Source organism: Urtica dioica, chromosome 4, assembly GCF_054948205.1.
Source record: "Urtica dioica subsp. dioica isolate 48M chromosome 4, U.dioica_male_clone48M_v1_H2, whole genome shotgun sequence".
Lineage (NCBI taxonomy): Eukaryota > Viridiplantae > Streptophyta > Magnoliopsida > Rosales > Urticaceae > Urtica > Urtica dioica.
The window spans coordinates 6,848,157-6,869,917 of NC_142759.1; the positions used below are offsets into that span (position 1 = coordinate 6,848,157).

At 35.0% G+C, this 21,761-nt stretch overlaps 3 protein-coding genes and 1 long non-coding RNA gene across 4 annotated transcripts; all 4 read right to left on the reverse strand.

Moving 5' to 3' along the window:
• Positions 1–82: 82 nt before the first annotated feature.
• On the reverse strand, positions 83–5,647 carry LOC149399840 (Polynucleotide adenylyltransferase family protein). Its single transcript, XM_089612346.1, has 14 exons — positions 5,436–5,647; positions 5,268–5,358; positions 5,067–5,177; positions 4,310–4,407; positions 4,111–4,194; positions 3,880–4,016; positions 3,677–3,749; positions 3,545–3,590; positions 3,345–3,454; positions 2,839–2,946; positions 2,674–2,733; positions 2,357–2,418; positions 1,785–2,097; positions 83–1,671 (listed from the first exon to the last, which is right to left on the reverse strand). The coding sequence occupies exons 1-14, from the start codon at positions 5,502–5,504 to the stop codon at positions 520–522; spliced, it is 2,514 nt and encodes an 837-aa protein (XP_089468472.1). The 5' UTR covers positions 5,505–5,647; the 3' UTR covers positions 83–519.
• A 441-nt stretch (positions 5,648–6,088) lies between these two features.
• LOC149399841 (uncharacterized) lies at positions 6,089–11,028 on the reverse strand. Its single transcript, XM_089610355.1, has 3 exons — positions 9,549–11,028; positions 6,216–6,271; positions 6,089–6,112 (listed from the first exon to the last, which is right to left on the reverse strand). Exons 1-3 carry the CDS (start codon positions 10,888–10,890, stop codon positions 6,089–6,091), a joined length of 1,422 nt encoding a protein of 473 aa, XP_089466481.1. The 5' UTR covers positions 10,891–11,028.
• A 406-nt stretch (positions 11,029–11,434) lies between these two features.
• On the reverse strand, positions 11,435–14,915 carry LOC149399842 (uncharacterized). Its single transcript, XR_016296293.1, has 3 exons — positions 14,739–14,915; positions 14,536–14,599; positions 11,435–11,850 (listed from the first exon to the last, which is right to left on the reverse strand). It is a non-coding gene; the product is annotated as an uncharacterized LOC149399842 (long non-coding RNA).
• On the reverse strand, positions 12,308–13,166 carry LOC149399843 (homeobox-leucine zipper protein ANTHOCYANINLESS 2-like). The gene is made up of 3 exons (XM_089613608.1): positions 13,013–13,166; positions 12,797–12,914; positions 12,308–12,712 (listed from the first exon to the last, which is right to left on the reverse strand). The coding sequence occupies exons 1-3, from the start codon at positions 13,111–13,113 to the stop codon at positions 12,461–12,463; spliced, it is 471 nt and encodes a 156-aa protein (XP_089469734.1). The 5' UTR covers positions 13,114–13,166; the 3' UTR covers positions 12,308–12,460.
• Positions 14,916–21,761: the final 6,846 nt, after the last annotated feature.

The following is a 21,761-nucleotide window of genomic DNA, read 5'->3' on the forward strand; positions in this document are numbered from 1 at the left end:
GTACAAATCCAAAAACCCGAAACCCAAAGGCCACGCATGCCATGAGAAATGACATCCCAAATATATATTAATTATTTTCTTTCAATCGTAGACATGTTCGTTGTTGTAAGGATTGTCAAAAATGGCAATTACATCCCAAATCGTAAGAAATGGCAATTACATTCCTCCTTTTATGACAAAAATATCAATGAATTCCAAATCTTTCACGCACTAGATAGAAACAGTGAAAGTAAAAGAAAAAAAGTAAACGTAAAGTGATGTAAAAGAAAGAAGCAATTCCTTTCTTTCTTTCAACAATAAAGAGCATCAAAAGCCAAAAATACCTTATTTGTTCTCTCACTCTCTCTGTTATTCTGCTAAAATACAACATCTCCACATGAACTCATCTCCACTTGACCATCCAAAAATAAAATAAAATAATCTACAATGCAGAAAACGCTAGTATGTTCTACGGCAGTGCTAAGTCCTCTAAAAAACCGGGGGTCACGTCGTAACATGAAAACTCGGGTGGAAATTAATTTACCTAAATAGACTAGAAAGTGGACTTCTGGTTTCTTTTCCTTGCACTGTAGCCTTGTTTTTATCTTCCTGTACTGTTTTGCTCTTAGTCTCCGTCTTCTGTTTCACACCTTCCTTGTCCACCGGTGACTCTCCTATAACCGGCTTCTCACTCCTAACACTTCCGTTCTTTTCTGAGGCAATTTCATTCCTGCGACTACGCTGCATCTTCCTAATCAGATTGATCGTACGAACATCATTCCCTCTCTCTTTCTCCGTTGCCTCGCTCTTACTCGCTCTCTCTCCACCACTCCCTTTCCTTTCCTTCGCTACCTTGACGCTGCTACTTTTACTCGTCTTTTTACTGTTGCTAAGCATGCCTTCAAGCACAGAGGTCAACCAGTCCTCGTCTGACTCTTCTGTTTCGTTTCTCTTTTTCACTGTGGCTTTCGTGTCCACTGGTAACTCCGGTCTCTTCTCTGCGGAGGAGTTTCTACTCTCACGCTTGCGCTGCTTCTTCTTATTCCCGGCACTGTCGATTTTCTCTTGCTTGGGCACCTCGAGATCCAAGGATTCAAGCCTCTTCTCTGCTTGAGGTTTCTCGTCGTTACTCTTTCCTTTTCTCTTCCTCGTACGCCTATTCTTTTCCTTCGTCGACTCACTAGTACCCTCATTCATCTCTGTGCTCTTCTCCAATATGTCTCCGAGCTCCGAGGCAAACACGTCGTCGGATAAGTCTACCGTTGCATCTTCCTCTTCCACATCAATGCCGTCCCCTTCCAAAAGTTCAATAACTGAACTGAGTCTCGCCTTTAAATCAGGCTTCTTCGCTTCGGTGTCATATTCTCGAGCACTTGTTTTCCATGACGACTTCTTGACTTGGACGTGCTTCTTTATAAGATTCGAAAGTTTGTTGTTGTCATCTTCATCACTGAGCTCTGAAAGCGTGTCGCTATCCTCTGGATTCTCGGTGTCTTTTTGCCAAGTCTTACAGCCCATGGTCTCCAGGATAACTTTTCCGAGGACAAACCTCGTCTCCCACAGGAATCCCTTCCCAAGCAACTGGTAATGAACATCAAAACTCTCTCGTCTCTTTTCAATTGGAGGATTTCGCATCACCAGCATATGAAAAAGTTCCGCAACATCTTGCCCTATCCTCCTCGGTATAAATATCTAAAGCACAGTGAAATTGAATTGAATTATAAAAAATAAAATTAAAAAAAATTAAAAAAAAAAACAAACAAGTGCAGCAACAATATATCAGTTCTGGTTAAAGTAAGACTCACCAAGCCAGAGCTCGATGAAGTTGGGAGTTTGGACATTGTATCTAGAAGAGCCTCTTCCTCGGTCAAAAAATAAGTAGTAGCTTGAACAAAAGTAGCCAACTGCGAGACTTCATCGGCAAGTTCCTCGTCTGATTTAGAAGCAAGTGCTCCAGAGAGCTCAGGTCTAAAATAAGCTTGAACATTGGCGTTTTCCCTTGCATACTTTATACCTTCTTTCCATTCTCCGTGATACAAGATAGAAGCTAAAGTCAAAACGACAAGAGCATCTTGAGGGTTATTCACTAATGTCATGTGAAATGCCAATACTCCAACCCTATATAGTAAAGTTATAACAAAGAAAGGATGAAATAGATATTAGCTTGATAACAACATTGATAAATACACATAAGGCTAATGTTTATATTGAGTTAGCTTCATAACTCAGATTGTGAAGATGTTGAGATACCCAAGTTTAAAATAAAATAAAAAAGGACCAACGTACAAGAACTTACCAAAGTAACTAATGACACATATGATGTGCACAATAATTTGACATTAAAGAATAATAAATAAAATAAAAATATAATACTTACCATAACCTGCAGTCAGATGGATGATCACAGCAAACCTCTTTATCCAAATTGGAGAACAATTTCTGTTAGGAAAACAAGGCAATCACTTAAAATGTCAAACCCCAGACTCTTGAACTAGGAATTAAAAAGACAATTAAATCAAAAGTCTTAGATACACAAGTCACTTTCGAGGCTCTCACAAAGTGCTTGATCAAGTCAAACTTGACAAATAAAATTTACTTTTCCAGATCATATTACTCGTTCCAGATTCAGATCTCACTTTAGCTGATATCATAAGAATTTACGTAGCTTCCTGAATTTATGTGGGCACTACTTACCATCAACATCGTCGATTTTTGACTAACTTCTGTGCTTCCCTGCTCCTCAAGATAAACTGCCTACAATCCAAATACTCTTAACAGCTATAATTGACATTCTTTCATGGTAAAAATTCAACGCCATGTAAAGTTTGGGGGTGAAAACTCAACAAATGAATGACATACTTGCAAGGGAAGTAGAATTTCGAGTAGATTGAATCTATGAAGTAAACAAAGTGAAGGCACAGCAGCTCCATATGAGAGCATGTAGTTCATCTCCATAAGTAACCTGGCCTGCATGGAAAAAGTTCTTATATATGTATTAGAGAGTATTAAGAGAGAGAGAGAGAGAGAGAGAGAGAGAGAAGCAACAAGTGGACAAGAAAGTTTTATTAAATCAGAAAATATTAAGCCAGGTAAAAACCCAATTACAGACTGTCTAGAAAAAATCATAAAGTTACTAAACTCTGCCTTCTGACTACCAAAATGCTCCGACCTAAAATATATTCAAGATCATATTATTATATGTAACGTTCATAAGCAACTGCAACCCAAAAAAACCATAAGCCACCAACTCCGTTCAGATATTTCGAGATGCATATGATTAAAAGGAAAAATAATATTATTACCAAAATAACAAAAAAAAATATACTACTTTCACAATAGACGTGGAAAGCTACTTTTTTGCTTACCTTAGCCAATTTCACAATAGACGGGGAAAGCTTATAAAGTGCAGTTTCAGTGTCCCTTGAAAATGACAGACCTAGACGAGCAGCAATTCTTAAGCCACGCAAGATTCTTGCTGCAGCACCGAGTTTGAGTAGAGTCAAGTTTTGGGTTTTACATATCTAAGTTGACTTCTTAATTACCATTAAGGGACGAAGAAACCTACCACAATCTTCTTCAAATGACACTTTCGCAGGAATTATTGTCCGCAGCTGGTTACAGGTTTCACGACAACAGTACTCCAGTGAGCTTCGACATTTAAAATAATGGAAGAAAAAAGAAAAAGAGGATAACTCACTTTTAAAAACTTCAAGTCTGTTATCCCACTAGAATAATCATAAACTTTGTTCAAGAAAGGATCAAAGAACAAGCTGTTTCAACAATTTCAACGAAGATTTAGTAAGTCGATGATGATCCAAATATATCACATCAAAAGCAGAGTGGGTTATAATTTCTAAACCATTTAAGATGTTACAAACTGAGGAAGAGCTAGAGAGGTACCTGTTAATCGTGAAGTCTCGCTTTAGAGAATTTCTCCAGAGAGTGAAGTCTTTTATTTGACAGCCACGTGGCGCCTGGGCGAAATCCATTTCTTCTTCTTGATCGCCATTGTTAGCCACGGTTTGAAAACTGGAGACCTGTTTCGTGATCATAAGGAGTAGCTATTATAAACGAACCTAAGCTGACAGGCTTAACGTTTAACCAAGTTAAGGGAATATAATAATATATAACCTCAGTTACGGAATCCCGCATATGAACCATACATATTGGGAATCGCCGCCCAACAATCACTGCTCTATGAAAATGTTTCTTGATCTGTAACAGGGAATCACCCATAATACTCAAACGCAGCAAAAGTTTATTGTGTGCATTTTGTTGCAGCACTAATAAAAAGTTGGGGATAAAATTTCCTTGAACATCGCAATATTACCTGCGAAAGAGTGGCATTGGTGATTATATCAAAATCTTTGGGTGTTTTCTTTAGAAGTATATCCCTCACACATCCACCCACTAAGAAGGCATCAAATCCTGAATAGTTTTGAACAAACGAAAAAGTTACAACTAAATCCGGAACCAAATATCATTGTCTTGAATATACGAACTTGTGAACAAATCAACTACTCAGAAAGAAACACCAATAGTTCCATTGAATCCAAAGTCAATTAAACTTATTAAGGTCAATAATGTATGGATGTTTCACAATCTTTAGTAGCTTGTACAAAACATTGCCCTCACTCGTACATTAATTTATTTATTTTTAGGAGACAACAAAAATGGTGTTCAACTGAAAAAATCTGGAGCAATGGGGGGGAAAACAAAAAAAAATTAAAAAGTGCTCGGCCAATCACGAATAAGATCGGCTAAAGAATAAGAGCAAAAAATCTTTAACTAGAGCTGAAAGCCACAAAGCGATAAACACAGTAAGTCCTAGAGCCAGTCTCGAGTCCTTAGAGCTCGAGATTCAAAAGTAAACATTCACATATGCCTATTGTGGACAATAAGATTGTTGCCATAGACATACGAAGCACTGGATTTTAGGTATAAAATTTCTTTTAACGCATTGCATTGGTTCGATACAGAAAAACAAAGTCATTCCCTAAAGCTCAAAAAAGTATTTTCCTTTGTGCGCTAAATCTTCCAAAAACATACACATCGCAGTAGCTAGAATAAAATAAAAGCTTATTCACCTTTACTGCGGAGGATTTTCATGACAGATAATGGTCCTGATGGTATAGCTCTGACCTCTATCCCCATTGACTTTGAGTCCAACTTCCTCCATTTTTGCATGTCAATCCGAACTAGAGGTAGAAAAAGCAAAAAGAACTCGTTTGAGCCAACAAAAAGAAAGCTCGGACGATAGTGTGATAGTAAGAGTGTAACATAATAACCTCTGGATTTCGCTTCGATGACTTTCGAGATCACTTCAGGGAATGTTTTGGCAGGTTTCTCGCTTTCTTCAGCGAACGCATGGATGTTTCTCTGGGAAGCATTATTGCGTGCTAAGTGTTCGACAAAATGTCACTGAGGACGAGAAGATGAAGAAGAAAAGCACAAACCTGTTGGTGCCTGAGGAAGATGCGGAGGCAGGCGAGAGAGCGGTTATTGCCGCCTGGGGGGATCACCATTGTTAAACCATGAAGGTTGACTAAAAGACGACTCGGTGGGACTTGTTTATTTGTGGGCTTTTGTTCTTCTTTCAGTTTTGGTCGTGAATGTGCTTCCTCTTTCCGTCTTAGTGAAAACCTAATACCGCCGTGACTATAGTTTATTTTATAATTTATATCCCATATAAAAATTCTTATATTTTCATATTTATATTATATGCATGACGTGTCTGCCATGTGGTATTCGCCAAAGAATTTTTCATGTGAAAATACGTTACTTTATTTCATTTTTAGAGAAGTTTGATATGTATAATTATATTCAAAATTTAATTATTTTTTATACGATGTAATTAAAAAACTATATTCTTAACTTTTAATCCGTTACGTTTTTATGTTCTCACGAGTTTGTGTACCCGCGCGTTGCTGCGGGATAATTTTAAAAGTAGTAAATATATTTTAAAATATTTGACTCTTTATAAATTAAGAAAGTTTAAGAACAAATATAGGGTAAAAAACTAATTTATAATCACACGAAGATTTAATAATGATCTTTGGCAATAATAAATATAGACATAAAAGAGATATGTACATTGAAGAAAATGTATTTACGACGTCTGATTTTCCTTTTCCTGCATAAGAATTGAATAGGAAAAAAGAAGTTTGTATTGCTGTAAGTGTAAGTAAAGCTGTAACAATAAGTAGTACAAATGAATGTAGGTATGTAATATGTACCTGATATGTTCCATATTGATCGTTTTCTTGATGTTGTTTGTTGTTGACAATTAATACTGTATTTGTTGGATGCTTGTTACAACTCCAATTACGTTTATATCCATGAAAAGCTATAAATTGCAAAAAAAAAAAAAAAAAATAAATAACATATATATATATATAGATAATAAGCATTAAAAAAAATTGTAGTCGATAGGCAATATTACCTATTAATTTTGTTGTTGTTGTTGCAAGATGTCAGTCTCAACTTCCTTATTTACACTGCGATTTGATTGTCTTTTTGGCGATACGTTTTTTTTGTATCCTGAGCTCCAACTGGTGCATATATGATTTGACAAAATTATTAATATAAAAAATGGGAAAATATTTCATAGAATGATAAGTAAAAATCAATGGTAATTTAGAATAAAACAATTCATACCTTAAATAGTTATATATACTTATATCTTCATCACCCGAAACATAGATGTGACATATAGGTCGAGCAGGGGTAAAGCTTTGATGACCCAACTTCTTGAAAACTTCCCCGTGATTACATTATGTTGTTAGTTTTTTTTCATGTTATTAGTATTCACGTTATGTTCACAGTCACAACAATAATACATGAGTATTTATGATATATAAGAAACGAATAAAAATGATATTGTGGTTTTTGCTATTTAGTACTACTTAGAATTTCTTTGTAAACAATATTTTTTATCATATTTGGATATTTCTCCATGCATTTATGAATTAATATAAACAATCCATTCGGTGATTTAACTCTAGATAAAGCTACGTATAATTGACCATGAGTAAAAATTTCATTTTCTATGTACAAACCAATTTTATCAAGAGATTGTCCTTGACTTTTATTTATCGTCATGGCATACGAAATTTTGACAGGAAATTGTCTTCTTTTTAATATGAAAGGCCACTTTGATTCATGTACAGTCATTTCTATTCTAGGAATATATATTTTTTCAGTTGTGTTATCGGAGTTAATGATTTGGCCTTCAATAATTCGGTTATTTAATTGTGTGATTAAAAGTCGGGTCCCATTACATAGTCCTAAAGATTGATTTAAATTTCGCAATAACATAATAGGCATTCCTATTTTCAAATTTAATTCATGTGGTGGTATTCCGTTGAAGTTTAATGTATTTAGAAATTCCTCTGGATATAAAAGATTTAGTTCTTCAACATTTCCATATGACGGCAAAATTGTATCATAACTATAGTAACATTTTGAGTCTGTTGGCACTAAAGATAAAATATATTGATTTATTTGATCAACAGTTTTATTTTTTGGGGCTACAATTGTTCTTTGTTTCAAATAATCAATATTATTAAAATTAGTCATGAAATTAGTATATATTGAATGAAAAATCATTTGAATTGGGTCTGAATCATAATGCAATAAAAAAATTTCTGGTATTTCAATCCATGTGGCATCTTCATTTTCCGAATCTTTGATTCCTTCTATAATACCATCGCCAATGTTTAAAATCCATTTAGAAAATTGAGTAATTTCTTCTTTTTCTTCTTGTGATATATTATGTCTTGTAAGCCGCATATTATGTTTTAAAGTTAATATTTCAAAATGTGGCCACAGATAAGAATTAGTTAGCGTTGCGTCAATTATATGTTCTTTAGATCCATGTGTTATAATTGGTAAAATTTGACGAAAGTCTCCACCTAATAGTACAGTCATTCCTCCAAATGGTGTGTTGTAGTTATTTCTCAGATCTTGTAATGTTTTATCTAAAGCTTCAAAACAATATTTGTTATTCATTGGAGCTTCATCCCATAATATAAGTGACGTTTTTTCAATTAGTTTGGCTAATTGTGTTTGCTTTTTTATATAACATGTAGAAAATTTATCTATCGATAATGGTATTTTAAATCGAGAATGTGCTGTTCTTCCTTTAGGTAGTAATAAAGATGCTATTCCAGATGATGCGACAGCTAAAACAATATCGTTGTTTGATCTCAGTTTACTTATTATAGTATTCCAAAGGTATGTTTTCCCTGTCCCTCCATGTCCATACACAAAAAATAATTTTTGATGGTGGTGTTTAACTGAATCCAAAACTTTCTCATAAATATTTTTTTGTTCTTCATTTAACTGGGAAACTAATTTTTTATTATCTTCTTTTAATTGATCTGTATTGTAATTTAATTCATCTCTTAAAAGCTTGTTATTTAAATCATCAAGTAATGATGCTTTTGGTAGGGGTAAATTATAATTGCTCAAAGTTGATGAATTCATATTTAATAATTTCTCTAATTCATATAATACATAATCATATAATTCATTTTCAGGTATTTGGAAGTTTCTATTGTTAAATACTTTTTGAATTCTATGTATGATATCATCTGTCATAAGTTTCCAGTGTTTGTTAAACAATTTTATTGGATCATTTACATTGCAAAATAAAAGTAATAAAATAAATAATTGTCTCAATTGAGTTGATGTTGAGATGAATGCGGCTTCCAAAATCGACTCATTCCATTCCTTATCATCACCTAGTAATCCTAACGCATTACATGTCGATTGAAATGTTGGATGAGTTATATCATTAATTGTTCGTATAGATTCAAAGCTAGTAGCTCCTTTTTTATGATTTAAAAGTAATCGTAAGTAATATAACTCTCCAGAATTTGGATGAATATAGTATGTTCGTCCAATTGAATGACCAAACTGTCGCGGAGTCCATACTTTATCTTTGTTGTTCCAAACCCATTTTTTTGGAAATTGTATATATGTAAGCTCTTTTGCTTCATCATTTGATTTGTTTATCGTCATCCATTCAGTTAAAGTTGTTTTTTGAACTCCAGGTTTTTTTAGAATATTTTCAAGACGTTGATTTGAATGATATGTAATATTTTGTGTATGAGGTAAATGGATTGATAATCGTTGAATAGATGGTTTTCTATGATGTATAGGATATTCATATAATCTCCATATAGCTTCATACGGTGTGATGTAACGACAATTAATATAATTTTTAATTTCATCAACTTCAGAAATATTTATTTCTGTCAAATTTTCTGAGCATATATTATTTTCAAGAACTGCTCTTATACGGTCTGGTCCTTTTGTTAAATATTTAAATAAATATTTTATTAGCATTGATTGTGTACAAACCTCAGTATTGATGTGAGCATGAAATTTTAGACACAACTCTCTATTATAAGGTACAACGAATCTATTATCTAATTTGATATGCTCTTTTTCTGAATAAAAATTTGTGTTTCTCCGTTTGTAGTTAATAATTCCATTTTCATCAATAGTTGTTTCATTTTTAATTTGTTTGGGAAACATTTTAGAGCACATCGAATTCTTCATACATGCAGCATTTGTTTTTGCAAGACCACATGGCCCATGAATCATAAATTCGGTGACGATATTATATCCCAATAAATCAGAGGTTGGGTCTGGTATTTCTGCTGAAATTAATTTATCAATTTGTGATGGATTGTGTATTTTATTTTCAGGATGTAACCAAAATAAGAAATGACAATGTGGTAATCCTCTTTTTTGAAATTCCACAACATATAAATCAGCAATTATTGGTCCGAATATAGTTCCTGATTTAATAGTTAAAAGTATTTGTTCTAATTTAAGTTTAAATACTCTGGCTATTATATCAGGTCGGTCTTCAGGTTTTTGGCCAGGGATTATAGATAGCGCTCTTCTAATTTCTGGCCATTTTGGGTTACATGTAAAAGTTACAAATAAATCGGGATTTCCATATTCTCTACAAATTGCCATCGCATCTTGATAATTTTGTACCATATATCTTGGACTTCCTGTATGACTCGATGGAAGAATGATCTTTTTTCCAATTGTGTTTGCATCAGTATCTCCCCTGTGAATAGCATCTTGGATACCTTGATAGATTTCCGATCTTAAAGTTTTTTGATTTTTTCTAACAAAATCTAATCGATCTTCTTCTACCGAGGCATACGCATCAACTAAATATTGTTGAAATAATCTACCACTTCTTAAAAGAGTACTTTTTAAAGTAGAACGTTGTTGTATTTGATAGCAATAAAGAGCTCGCATTGGAACTCTTTTACGTAAAGGTTTATTGTTCAAATGATCTGTATTCAATTTCAAGTCAGGTCTGAATCCGTCTTCACCATAGGGAAACAATAATGGATATTGTAACGACATATATGATGGGTGTAACTTAGTAACTCTTTGTAGATCATTTGATTTTGTTTCAACTATTATATCCTTTCCTTTTTCATATTCTCCGATGTCACCAACTATCAATCCACCAATGTCATTTGATGTTGGTAAATCATATTCATTAGAATCATAATTTCTTCGGCCGAGAAGTCGAAGTTTCATACATGGCATATTTGTTTCTTTGTATCGATCTCTTATTGTTCTAAAAGTTTGAACTAATATATTTGTTTCATCCAACATGTTAATCAATTTTATGATAATTGACTCTGTAATAATTCTCGAATGGTCGTCGAATTTAAGTGTTGAGAGTCTATTTTGAATTTCGTTTTCTGTGTCATATATGTATAATTGTGCAAATCTCGGAGGTTTATTATCAATTGGTAATAGAGATCCCAATAAATGATGTACCTGGCCACTTATTTTAAAAACATATGGACCGCGAGAATTATTTATGTTTGAATCTACACTTGCTCCAAAAGATGTAAAGGCTAACATCGAATTTAGTGTTCGTATGTTGTTCTTATAATAAATACTTTCTGATCCACCATTAGATTGTAATAAATCATCTAATATAGGAGGACTATCTTTCAATAGTGGTAATTTTACTTTACCTTTTTGACAACATAAATTATATTTTGGTAAACCACTATCTGTTGATCTCTCATTGAACTAAAATAAGGCACCACAATATTCACAACAATATTCACAGTCTCCCAAATCTAAATATGAAGTATTCAGTGTCGATGTTATTTCTGGTGATGATGCTATTTCTGGTGATTCTGATTGCATATTAGAAATTAATGATATTCTTCTTTGGGCGTGACGGGGTAAAATTGGTATTTCAGAATAAAGATTTGAAGTCTCAGTTCTTGTCGTGACATGTTTTTTAATCTAATAAGATTTAGGGCGTTTATTTTTCGTGGTGCCATCATCACTTGATTTTGGATTTGCACGTTTTCTACCCATTATTCACGACAGCTAAGAAAAAGAAAACAAATATAGCAAACAGTTACAAAAAGAATTAAATTTTTTAGCCAAGCTGATTAGTTATATACACCAAATAAGTTGGTCATTATAGTACTTCTATTTTCTATTTCTATAGACATGTATTCTTATTTCGTAAAAAAAGTTAATAGTTATATTCTTTTTCATTAGTATGATATTGAAGAAGAGGAAAATTCAATACGGAAACAAAATCTAGAATACATAAATAATGTAGCAGCAATGTCGACCAGAAAACGATCAGAATGGCATATTCATGTACTTTGAAGCAATACTAACAATATAAGACCAATGATCATGTAAATGTATGTGGTTAAGAAAGAAAATGACTTACTTGTACACGTTGGAGCAGCTACTATGAGACCAATTACCAGTAAAGTCCTCTTGTTTAGAAATGATATATGCAGAATTTCTGATGCTTGTTCGGCGTAAAATATATATTTTTGTGTGCACCTGAAAATATAAACCATTTTCAAAACCACCATCATAACAAAATAGACAAATGTAACAAAATGACTTCGTAGCTCTTAAGCAAAAAAAAAAAAAGAAAAAAAAAAGAAAAAAAAAAAAGACAAACTGTAATGGTAGTGAACGTTCACGATAGCATGTAAAATTAAGGCTAGGAAAAATAAAATAACAGCGAAGATATTATTAACGACGGTATCTACGATGCCGTAAGAAAATAATAGAATTTAAAGCTTTCTAAAAAATCAAAAACAGTAAACTCACCAACGAAAAGGATTCCAAATCAGCCAACCATTATCATATATATTAGGATTAATATCACTTTTGCCCCCTGTAATTTGTCACATTTTTCAAGTTAATCTTCGAACTCTCAAAACGATTTTTTTAATGCTCTAACTTTGTTTTTTAACTGTTTTAGTCCTTCCGTCAAAATTTCCGTCAAAAATTCTGTTAAATGAGGGTAAATTTGTAATCATATAAAAAAGGCAATTAATATTTATAAAGAATGAATTAAAAATAAACATAAATTGTTAAAAGTAATAAAAACAAAAAAAAATCTCTTCTTCTTCTTCGTCACATTCCCACTCTCTCTCCATCTCTAACCCAATCTCGCTCCGAAGCCGTTGCCGCCGACGCCGAGCTCGAGGGCGGAGCTGGGGAGTGGGGGCGGTCCAGCTCGTCTTTGAGCCGCGCGTTCTCGATGCGCAGGTGCTGCTCCTCCAGGGAGATCTCCCCGATGATGGCCGGCCCACATCGGGTTCCGCATCGCGTCCCTTATCGACATGTTCTCCGCCCTCAGCTTGTCGTTCTCTTGCCTCAGAAGCGAGTTCTCGTGCCGCTCCAGTTGCGTCTATTCAATGGATATATGTATCTGTGAGATTGTAACAAATTTTTTTTTTCTTTTTTTTTTTCTTAATGGGGTTTACCCACTCACCTTCATTCGCGTACGGCGATTCTGGAACCAGAATTTGACTTGTCTCGTCTCCAAGCTCAGCCTCTTACTCAGCTCCAATCTCTGCTTCTCGTCCGGATGAGGACACTCCTTGAACAAACTGTTTCATGTTTTATTTGTTTACTTAATTATTATTGAAAATCGAAACAGGCATTGAAGAGGGAGGGAAATGAACAAGTAGTATTTGGGTGAGCGTACGATTCGAGTTCCTGGATTTGCTGAGGGGTGTGTCGGTGGTAGCGCTTCTTCCTGGGAGGCTTATCGGCGGCGTCGAGATCGTCGCCGGATCCACCGTCCATGTTCTTGTTTTTATTATTTTTAACAATTTATGTTTATTTTTAATTCATTCTTTATAAATATTAATTGCCTTTTTTTATATGATTACAAATTTACCCTCATTTAACAGAATTTTTGACGGAAATTTTGACGGAAGGACTAAAACAGTTAAAAAACAAAGTAAGAGCATTAAAAAAATCGTTTTGAGAGTTCGAAGATTAACTTAAAAAATGTGGCAAACTACGGGGGGCAAAAGTGATATTTTTCCTATATATTATTATATGCGAAGGTAAATATATGCTCATTAACCCATTACCTACGATTGCGAAAGCCTATTAGTTACCAAAGAGTACTTATATATATATGTATATGTATGTCGATTAAATATGCACATTATAATATCTCCTAAGTTTATGAGTAAATAGAAATTATTAACTTAATATGAACCACCAGCAAAAAGTATTATTTAATTAATAATCGAATCCCGCACATATTAAAAAGGGTGAAGCGGCTATATAGCCAAATAGAACTTAAGCTTTTGCAAAATAGCCATAGTTTGTCAACTATAAGCAAACTAGCCAACTTAATCTAGGTTGGATTAAATTTAATCCCAACGAACTATAAAGACATAATGTAAGGTTTATGATGGCTGGATTAAAATTAATCGAGGCAGGATTAAATTTAATGACAATCTGGAAATCCAACGGATCTGAAGCAGAACCGAAACATCTCCTTCTTCGGCGACGCGATTCTTGCGTCCTCGACGCTCGCGATGTTCCCGATCGCTCCGACGGCGGCGGCGAAACCGTATCGCTGCGGGAGAAGACTCGACGGAGACGGCGTCACCGGAGGCGGCGATGACGGAGACGGCGAGGGCGGCGAGATCGCGGAGAGGAGTGCTGGTACAGCCTGGGCTTCACGGAGCGGAGGTAGTTCGCCTGGTTAGGGATTCCGAGTCCTCCGCCGTAGGCCTGGTGAGACTGGAACTCGGCGAGAGTCCGCTTTCCGATGAGAGTGGTGGCGTGGGGACTCCGGCGAGCAACGCAGCGTGGTCCAGAAAGATGGCTATTTGAGAGATGGCTATTTTACCAAACAAATGAAACTATGGCTATTTTGCAAAAACAATAGTTTGAGATTGGCTAGTTCATACCATTTTTCCTATTAAAAATTTAAACCGTAACTGAAAGAAGAAGAAGAACATGCTTGCTATTTTTCTCTCATGTAAACGTTTGGGAAGACCCAACAAATGATTGCCGAAAAAAAATATTAAAATAATTGATAACAACATATAAGGGATAGATCTCATAAAAAACATGTGAAAATAAGAGAATGTTTGGGCACAATAGTAATTCAAATTCTAAGTATATATTGCTATACTATACGATTATGAAAAGAACACAAAAACAACCAATATATTTATTTTAAATGAACAATAAATGACTTACGTTGATAACGATGATAAAGAGTTTCGTTGGCACTTATAAGAGACCGTCGGGCTAGAACGTTAGTCTGCGTTGAAATGAAATAAAAAATTACGCACGAAAGAAAGAAGTTATCTTATAAAATATATTGGATGTCACCATTAACGCATACGGAGTAAAAACCAGAAATAAACGTATATAACCTATATCTTTGAAGAGTATAATACCAGGTATTGAATACACCAACAACGGAAAGCTGTATGTATTGATAAAGGTTTTTTTTCCTTTTTTTAAACTCTTTTTTTTTTTTTTTTTAAACGGAGACGTATATTTTTTTGATCAAATAAATGGAGACGTAATGCTTAAGAGGGGAAGAGGCTCTGGGTAGAAGAGAGGAAAAATAAAACTTGATACGATAAGAAAAGTGTGTGTGAATGTCAGTGAGAAGCATTTATTTATAAGTATTTGAATTATGTGGCCTTTTTTTATTTGTTTTTTAATTCGCCACTTATGGAAGAATATGTTGATCCGGTAACCTATATGACAAACTTAACCGCTTCAAGTTTTTTTTTTCTCATTAAAAAAAAATATGTAGATGAATGGACTAAGCTATTGTATATATCACCGCCTTAGAGCATGCACAATGCATCTCTACTATAGAGATAGAGATAGAGATGCTTGCACAATGCATCTTCATTTGTTTCTCCATTCTTCAAATATGGAGCTAAACGTAATAGTGTGTCTCCAAATATGGAGATGCACTATTTCAGCTCTATATTTACCCCAAATTTTTAAAAATTATATTATTGGCCCAAAATTTAATTTATAACTACAATTTAATACTTATATGTATTATGTATTTATTTGTAAATTAGTGTATTCTAAAAATTATTAATTAAAAAACAACTCATACTTGAAAAAAGAAAATAAAATTACTACAATAGAAATCACAATATTTTACATAAACGATTAAAAAAACATCAAGACATTTAAAAATTACATAATTGAAAAACTTAAGTCACAATACTACATAAAAAAAAAAAAAAAAAAAAGATTAAGGCATAAATAAAGACTTTAGACACAATAAATAAAACCAAACTACTTAGACTTATATGAAAGTCTAATAGCTCGGAAAATCACTTCCGGAACCTCCAATATTATCAAATATTGTCCCAAACACATTCGTGGAATTAGAAATACCAGATTGTTGTAGTTGTTCCTCGTATATTTTTTGTGTAATACGTGCTTGTTCCTGAATAATATAAGCACGTCGGCGTGGATCAGAAATAGAATTTGGGTCTTGTATCATGATTTTGACCTCCATATCTTTCTTTCTGAGCTCCATGTCTTCCGCTTTCATTTCCAAGCGACGACGTGCAATTTCCAGCTGTTGTTGTTGAGCTTCTAATTGTGTTTGCTTTTGATCGTTGCTTTGTTTCAATAACTATTTCATCCAACGACGAGATGGACTTGGTAGGTCTGGCTTATCAACACTTCAAAAAGCGACAGCCGTGCTTCGTATCTTGGCATATGGTTTGCCCGCCGATGCCACTGATGAGTACGTTAAAATTGGCGAGACAACGGCATTGGAGTGCTTGAGAAGATTTTGTCGAGCTGTCATCGAGATTTTCGCAGAAAGGTACTTACGAGAGCCTAATGCCAATGATATTGCAAGATTGCTATATATTGGGGAGCAACGAGGCTTTCCAGGAATGTTAGGAAGTCTAGACTGTATGCATTGGCGTTGGAAGAATTGCCCAACTTCTTGGGCGGGACAATACTCTGGGCGTAGTGGAGCACCAACTATTATTCTTGAAGCGGTAGCCGACTATGATTTATGGATATGGCATGCATATTTTGGAATGCCAGGTAGCAATAACGATATCAACGTGCTAGAGTCATCTCGACTCTTTTCTAATCTTACTCAAGGTATTGCTCCTCCCGCTAATTATGTGATTCAAGGAAAAGAGTATAACATGGGTTATTATTTAGTGGATGACATTTATCCAAAATAGTCAACTATTGTGCAAACTATTCGGCACCCGCAAGGTCATAAGAAAAAATATTTCGCCACGCAACAAGAGGCATGTAGAAAAGACGTTGAGCGTGCATTTGGAGTTCTTCAATCACGGTTTGCTATTATTGCGGGACCGGTACGTTTTTGGCGCAAAGAAATATTGCATGACATAATGACAACCTGCATCATTTTGCATAATATGATAATCGAAGACGAGCGTGATTTAAGTGCTCCAATCGAAGAAGAGACTGCACCGCCTCCAGAAGTTGAAATGGTGGTTGATGAAGATGTTCGGTTTCAACAATTTATGAGTAGATACAGCCAAATCAGAGACAAAGATGCCCATTTTGCCCTACGTAATGCATTAATAGATCATATGTGGGAGAGATATTCAAATTCTTAAAGTCTATATTTATGTTTTTGTTAATCAATTAATAGCTTGTGGTGTGTTTTATTTATTTTTATTAATGTAATGCATTTACTTATGTTGTGGTGTGTTTTTTTTTTTATTATGAGATGTAATATTTTAATTTATGTACTCTATTTTCAATTAATATATTATCATATTTGTGCAATTAATGAATTTTTTTTAATTTTCGGATAGATTATTAATAATATCTATGTATTTGGACTAATATGAACAAAATTAATGGTGTTGGTCAAATTTACAATTTATAAAAATAATAATGGGTTAAAACTCAATTATAAAAAATATAGTGAAGGATGATATATTTAGAATATTATTTAAAGAAGATGTAAAATAGAGATGGAGTGCAGATAAAATATACTGTTAACTGATGTAAATATGTAAAATAGAGATGAAAAATAGAGATGGATTGTGGATGGTCTTATATGGATAGTAAACACCGCTTTTGGGCTGTTTTTTTTTTTTTTTGCTTGTGTATGTCAGATAACTAGTCAAAGGCGGTTACACATACACAAATTTACTTGACACAGCTGAGCCATTATTTTAATAAAGAATGAAAAGTTAACCACAATGTGACATTCAATAAATGAACATAACGTGGACTTTTTCGATTGGAGAAGAAAAGTACTGTGGATGATACAGTGTTTTTGCACCCCCTTTTAGTTATGTATATAAAGTGTTTTTTTTTTCACTTTCTTTTTTTTGAAAGAAAAATTTGATGTTCTAAAAGTGGTGTAGAATTATTAACCAGACTTTACTAGATATCAATTACATTTATTTTTTTGAAATTTGTTGTAACTATCCAAATTTGCTATTCTTATTTAGAGAATATCTCAAGTTTCATTTTATTAAGCAAATAGCTCATATTTTTTACTCAGACCATAATGCACTCGCTTCCTTTACGAATCAGTTAATTAATTAACGTACTATAGTAAGTTAGGTTAATTAATTAACTGAGTCGTTAAGGATTTGAAATTCACAAAAAATTTACAAAAATAAAAACTTAAGTCAATTGACATTCAAAACATTCAATTAATTAACCTAATTCCTAATTCAATCATTTAGTAAATTAAATTTACTCACAAAAAAATCAGAACCTAAGCTAATATTCAACCAATAAATTAATTAATTAACCTAACTCAACAGTCAGTTAATTAAATTAACTGATTCGCGAATTTATAGTGAATCAACAAAATCGGCGAATCCTCTTCTTCTTCTCCACCACCAACGAACCCGAGCCACAATTTAAAATTAAAAACCCTAGAAAACCTCTAATCATCGCCGGACACTTTGTCGGAGGCTCGATCGCTGCGTGAAATGCGAGGCGGTGGAGGCGGAAAATCTACAGACATCGTCGTTTGAGTCGGTGGAGGCGGCGAGTCGACTATCACCGTCTTTTGCGGTGGCGGAGGCGACAGAATCTTCTGAGTCGCGTTCGACGTGGCCGGCGCCTCCGAAGGAGCCTCCGGAAGCTGCAGAGACGTGTCGTTCGCCAGCGGAGAGATAGTCGGAGAAGTAGACGACATCGTGAGAGAGACAGAGAGAGTGAAGTTCGGTTGAGTGAGTGAGATTTCAATGGTAATTTAGGTAGTGTACAAAATATGGGCTATTCCCTTAATTAAATAAACATTTGGCTATTATCTCAATATTAGTAGTTTGATTGGGCTAGTTAACAAAATAACCCGGCACAGCCCAGTCTAAGTCCTTCAACAGGCCCGACTTATGTTTCAATCGTGTCGGACTGATCCAAGAGTTTTAATAAAAAAGGTTCGGTTGGATGATCTGACCCAATTAACAACTCTCAAACAAAACTTGCAAAACAATTTTTCATCAAAAAATACACGCTATTTTATTTTATTTTATTTTTCATTTTTTATTTTTTTATCGCCTTTCATAATTTTTTATGATTTTATTTATATTACAATTTTTTTTCAGAAAAAACGTCACAAAAATATTACAAACAATTACAAAATCATCTCAAGATAGATCATAACAATGAAAGTATGTTATCTATAGGACGGACATATTTTTTAACATATTGTTTTCGCAATGACTCGAACGCTTTTCATTATATAGGACGGAGTTGGACATTAAATCGAACGTTTAGAAGGAAAAAATTAATCAATTAATATATGGAGTTTTATGTAGAAATATATCGTTTACAAATATAACTCCCATAAATCTATTAAGTGGAAAAGTTAGGATTGTGGCAAGCAAATTCATACAAACATAATCCTTACCATAGTTAATAAGAGGCAATGTCTCTCTAACTTTTATTCTCGTTTCGCCACGTGACACCGCCAGGGGGCGACACGTGGTAGTTTTTTTTTTTTTTTTTTAGGGAGCCTTCCGTTTTTTATTTCTGAGCCTTCCGTTTTTTTTTTTTTTTTTGCGTTTTAACTTCCAGTTTTTTTTTTTTCAATTTTGATTTTTTTTCCTTCCAAATATTGATAGGTGCGTTAATCACGCGTAAAACTCCTATCCCTCGGCTTAAAACGAGCGAGTTCTCAAGTGTCTTTGATAGTTTCTAGTATGTTTTTGATGATTTACAGGTACAAAGGAGCAGAGAAGCTTAAGAAGTCATTTTCGGAGCAGACGAGAGTCGAAACGGAGCAAAATTGAGGTTTATGAAGAAAGTCAACGCGGGATATTGACCCATCGCGGCGCGGCGATAATCAGAGCGGCGCCATAAGATTGCAGCGCGGCGCCAGAAAATCCCGTCACAGATGGCGGTCGTTCCCATTCAGGAGCGCGGCGCGATGAATACTGAGAGCGCCGCTATAGACCGCGACACATGACCGTGGCGGCGCGATGGGTGCGATTTGGAAAACTGATTACGCGTTGTTGATTAAATCTGGGCCATTGGATCTCATTAAGTGGCCCAGATGACTCCGAAAATAGGCTAGAAACTTATAAATCCTACTTTGGTAACCTAGAAAGACATCTTTTGTTTAGTTTTGATTTTGCCTAGGTTGTTTTAGCTACAGAGAGCTTTTTGGAGAGACAGAGATTGAAGTGCCGTCTTCATCAATTTCGTTCATCGTTCTTTTCACAGTTCCAATTCCCTTCCTTTAATCTCTTGAACTCCAGTTTTTATTAATGAAAATCATGGCGTTGATTTATTTGTTTTTGAGTTGTTCATCTTCTTCTCCCATATTTCTTCATCTCATCATCATGAACTAAACCACCTAAGGGCTATGGCGTAGCGAGATTGTGAAACGGTTATGGATTCCATATTATGATATTGTAGAATTGTTATCGTTCTTACCGCTTTGTTTAACTCAAGTCCGAATTTAATGCTTGTATAAGAGTAGCTACCTTGTGCATGATTCGTATTTCAATTTTATGCTTGAAAGAGATTAGGTTGATTTTAGCTTGATTTGAATTACTATAATACATCCCTATGCTAGATATAGATAGGTTGTTATAGAATCGTGGTACGCTTCTGTGTTCATTGTTTGCCTTGCTTTATTAGTTGAGATCGAAAGATAAAACTTTGGCATAGGTTTAGGTTGCTAGATGCTCGAGAGAGGTGTAGTGACACGATCAACGTGAGTGTGATTAGCAAAGTGTGAATGATAATAGTAGTGCGTAAGTTCCATGAATCCAAACCGTAGAATGAGCTCGTGAAACCATAGTCTTTACTTCTCGCTTTTCGTAAAACCCATTGCTTTTCTGTTCATTTATTTATTTATTTGTTTATAAATTTTGTGTTCTATTCAACTAAAGTTTCCTAAGTTCTCTTCGTGCTAGTGAAATTTGAATCTTTAATTTAGCTTAGTCCTCGTGGGATCGACTCGTACTTACGAATTATACTACTTGAGCGATTACGTGCACTTGCGTGTGCGAGAATTTCGCAACAAGTTTTTGGCGCCGCTGCCGGGGACTTAAGTTTTCAATTGAGATTCAACTCACTAGTTTCAATTTGAACTTTATTGTAATTGTGTTTCTCATCTATTTCCGTGTTTCCTTGTGAAGGTACATGCGAAAAGACGGTGAATCCAGTCTTCTTCCAATCGATCTTGAGATAGAGAAAACGTGCAAGCAAAACAGAAAAGAGAAGAAGCAATACATCGAAGAATTGATTATGGCTGAAGAAGAGAAACCGCTCCTTGACTACGTTCTACCCACCACTCATGGGTATCGCTCAGCCATAGTCAATCCAGCCATTGATGGGAACCGGGGTTTCGAGATTAAGACGGGAACGATTAATATGATTCAACAGAATCAGTTCTCAGGAGCCCCAAGCGAAGACCCGAATGAACACATCGCGAACTTCAACGAACTGTGTAGCACATTCCAGATCCATAACGTTGCTGCCGACGCTATCCGTCTTCTTTTGTTCCCATTTTCGCTTCGCGACCGAGCGAAAGCATGGCTGAATTCCCTGCCCGCCGATTCCATCAACACATGGGAAGATCTGTGCAACACCTTCCTAGCAAAGTTCTTCCCCTTTGAGAAGACTGCTCGCCTGAGAAACGAGATCCACAGTTTCGGGCAATGGGATGGAGAATCGCTTCCCGAAGCCTGGGCGAGATTCAAAGTGATGTTGAGGAAGTGTCCTCACCATGGGATCACTTTACCGGTCCAGCTCCAGACATTCTACTACGGACTCCTCACATCGACGAAAACATTGGTTAACACCGCCGCAGGAGGCACGGTGCTAACCAAGACTCCATCAGAGTTCCACGCCCTTCTTGAAGAACTAGCACGTTCCAATGAGCAATGCCCAGTGGAGAGGAGACTCATGAAAGCTGGCCCCGCGACAGCACAAGCGGCTTCGACTGACAGCCAAGCAGGAGTATT

Bases quoted from the DNA above. Each gene is read 5' to 3' on its own strand.
- LOC149399841 (XM_089610355.1), bottom strand. From the start codon at position 10,890: ATGTTAGCCTTTACATCTTTTGGAGCAAGTGTAGATTCAAACATAAAT. The intron at 6,272-9,548 runs GTATGAAGAATT...CAACAAATACAG, and splicing joins TGCAAAAACAAATGCTGCAT to TATTAATTGTCAACAACAAA. The intron at 6,113-6,215 runs GTACATATTACA...ATTCTTATGCAG, and splicing joins ATCAATATGGAACATATCAG to GAAAAGGAAAATCAGACGTC.
- LOC149399840 (XM_089612346.1), bottom strand. From the start codon at position 5,504: ATGGTGATCCCCCCAGGCGGCAATAACCGCTCTCTCGCCTGCCTCCGC. The intron at 4,017-4,110 runs GTTATATATTAT...ATCACGAAACAG, and splicing joins TGCGGGATTCCGTAACTGAG to GTCTCCAGTTTTCAAACCGT. The intron at 2,734-2,838 runs GTATGTCATTCA...TTTGGATTGTAG, and splicing joins AAATTCTACTTCCCTTGCAA to GCAGTTTATCTTGAGGAGCA.
- LOC149399843 (XM_089613608.1), bottom strand. From the start codon at position 13,113: ATGGACGGTGGATCCGGCGACGATCTCGACGCCGCCGATAAGCCTCCC. The intron at 12,915-13,012 runs GTACGCTCACCC...AACATGAAACAG, and splicing joins CAAATCCAGGAACTCGAATC to TTTGTTCAAGGAGTGTCCTC. The intron at 12,713-12,796 runs GTGAGTGGGTAA...TCCATTGAATAG, and splicing joins ATCGCCGTACGCGAATGAAG to ACGCAACTGGAGCGGCACGA.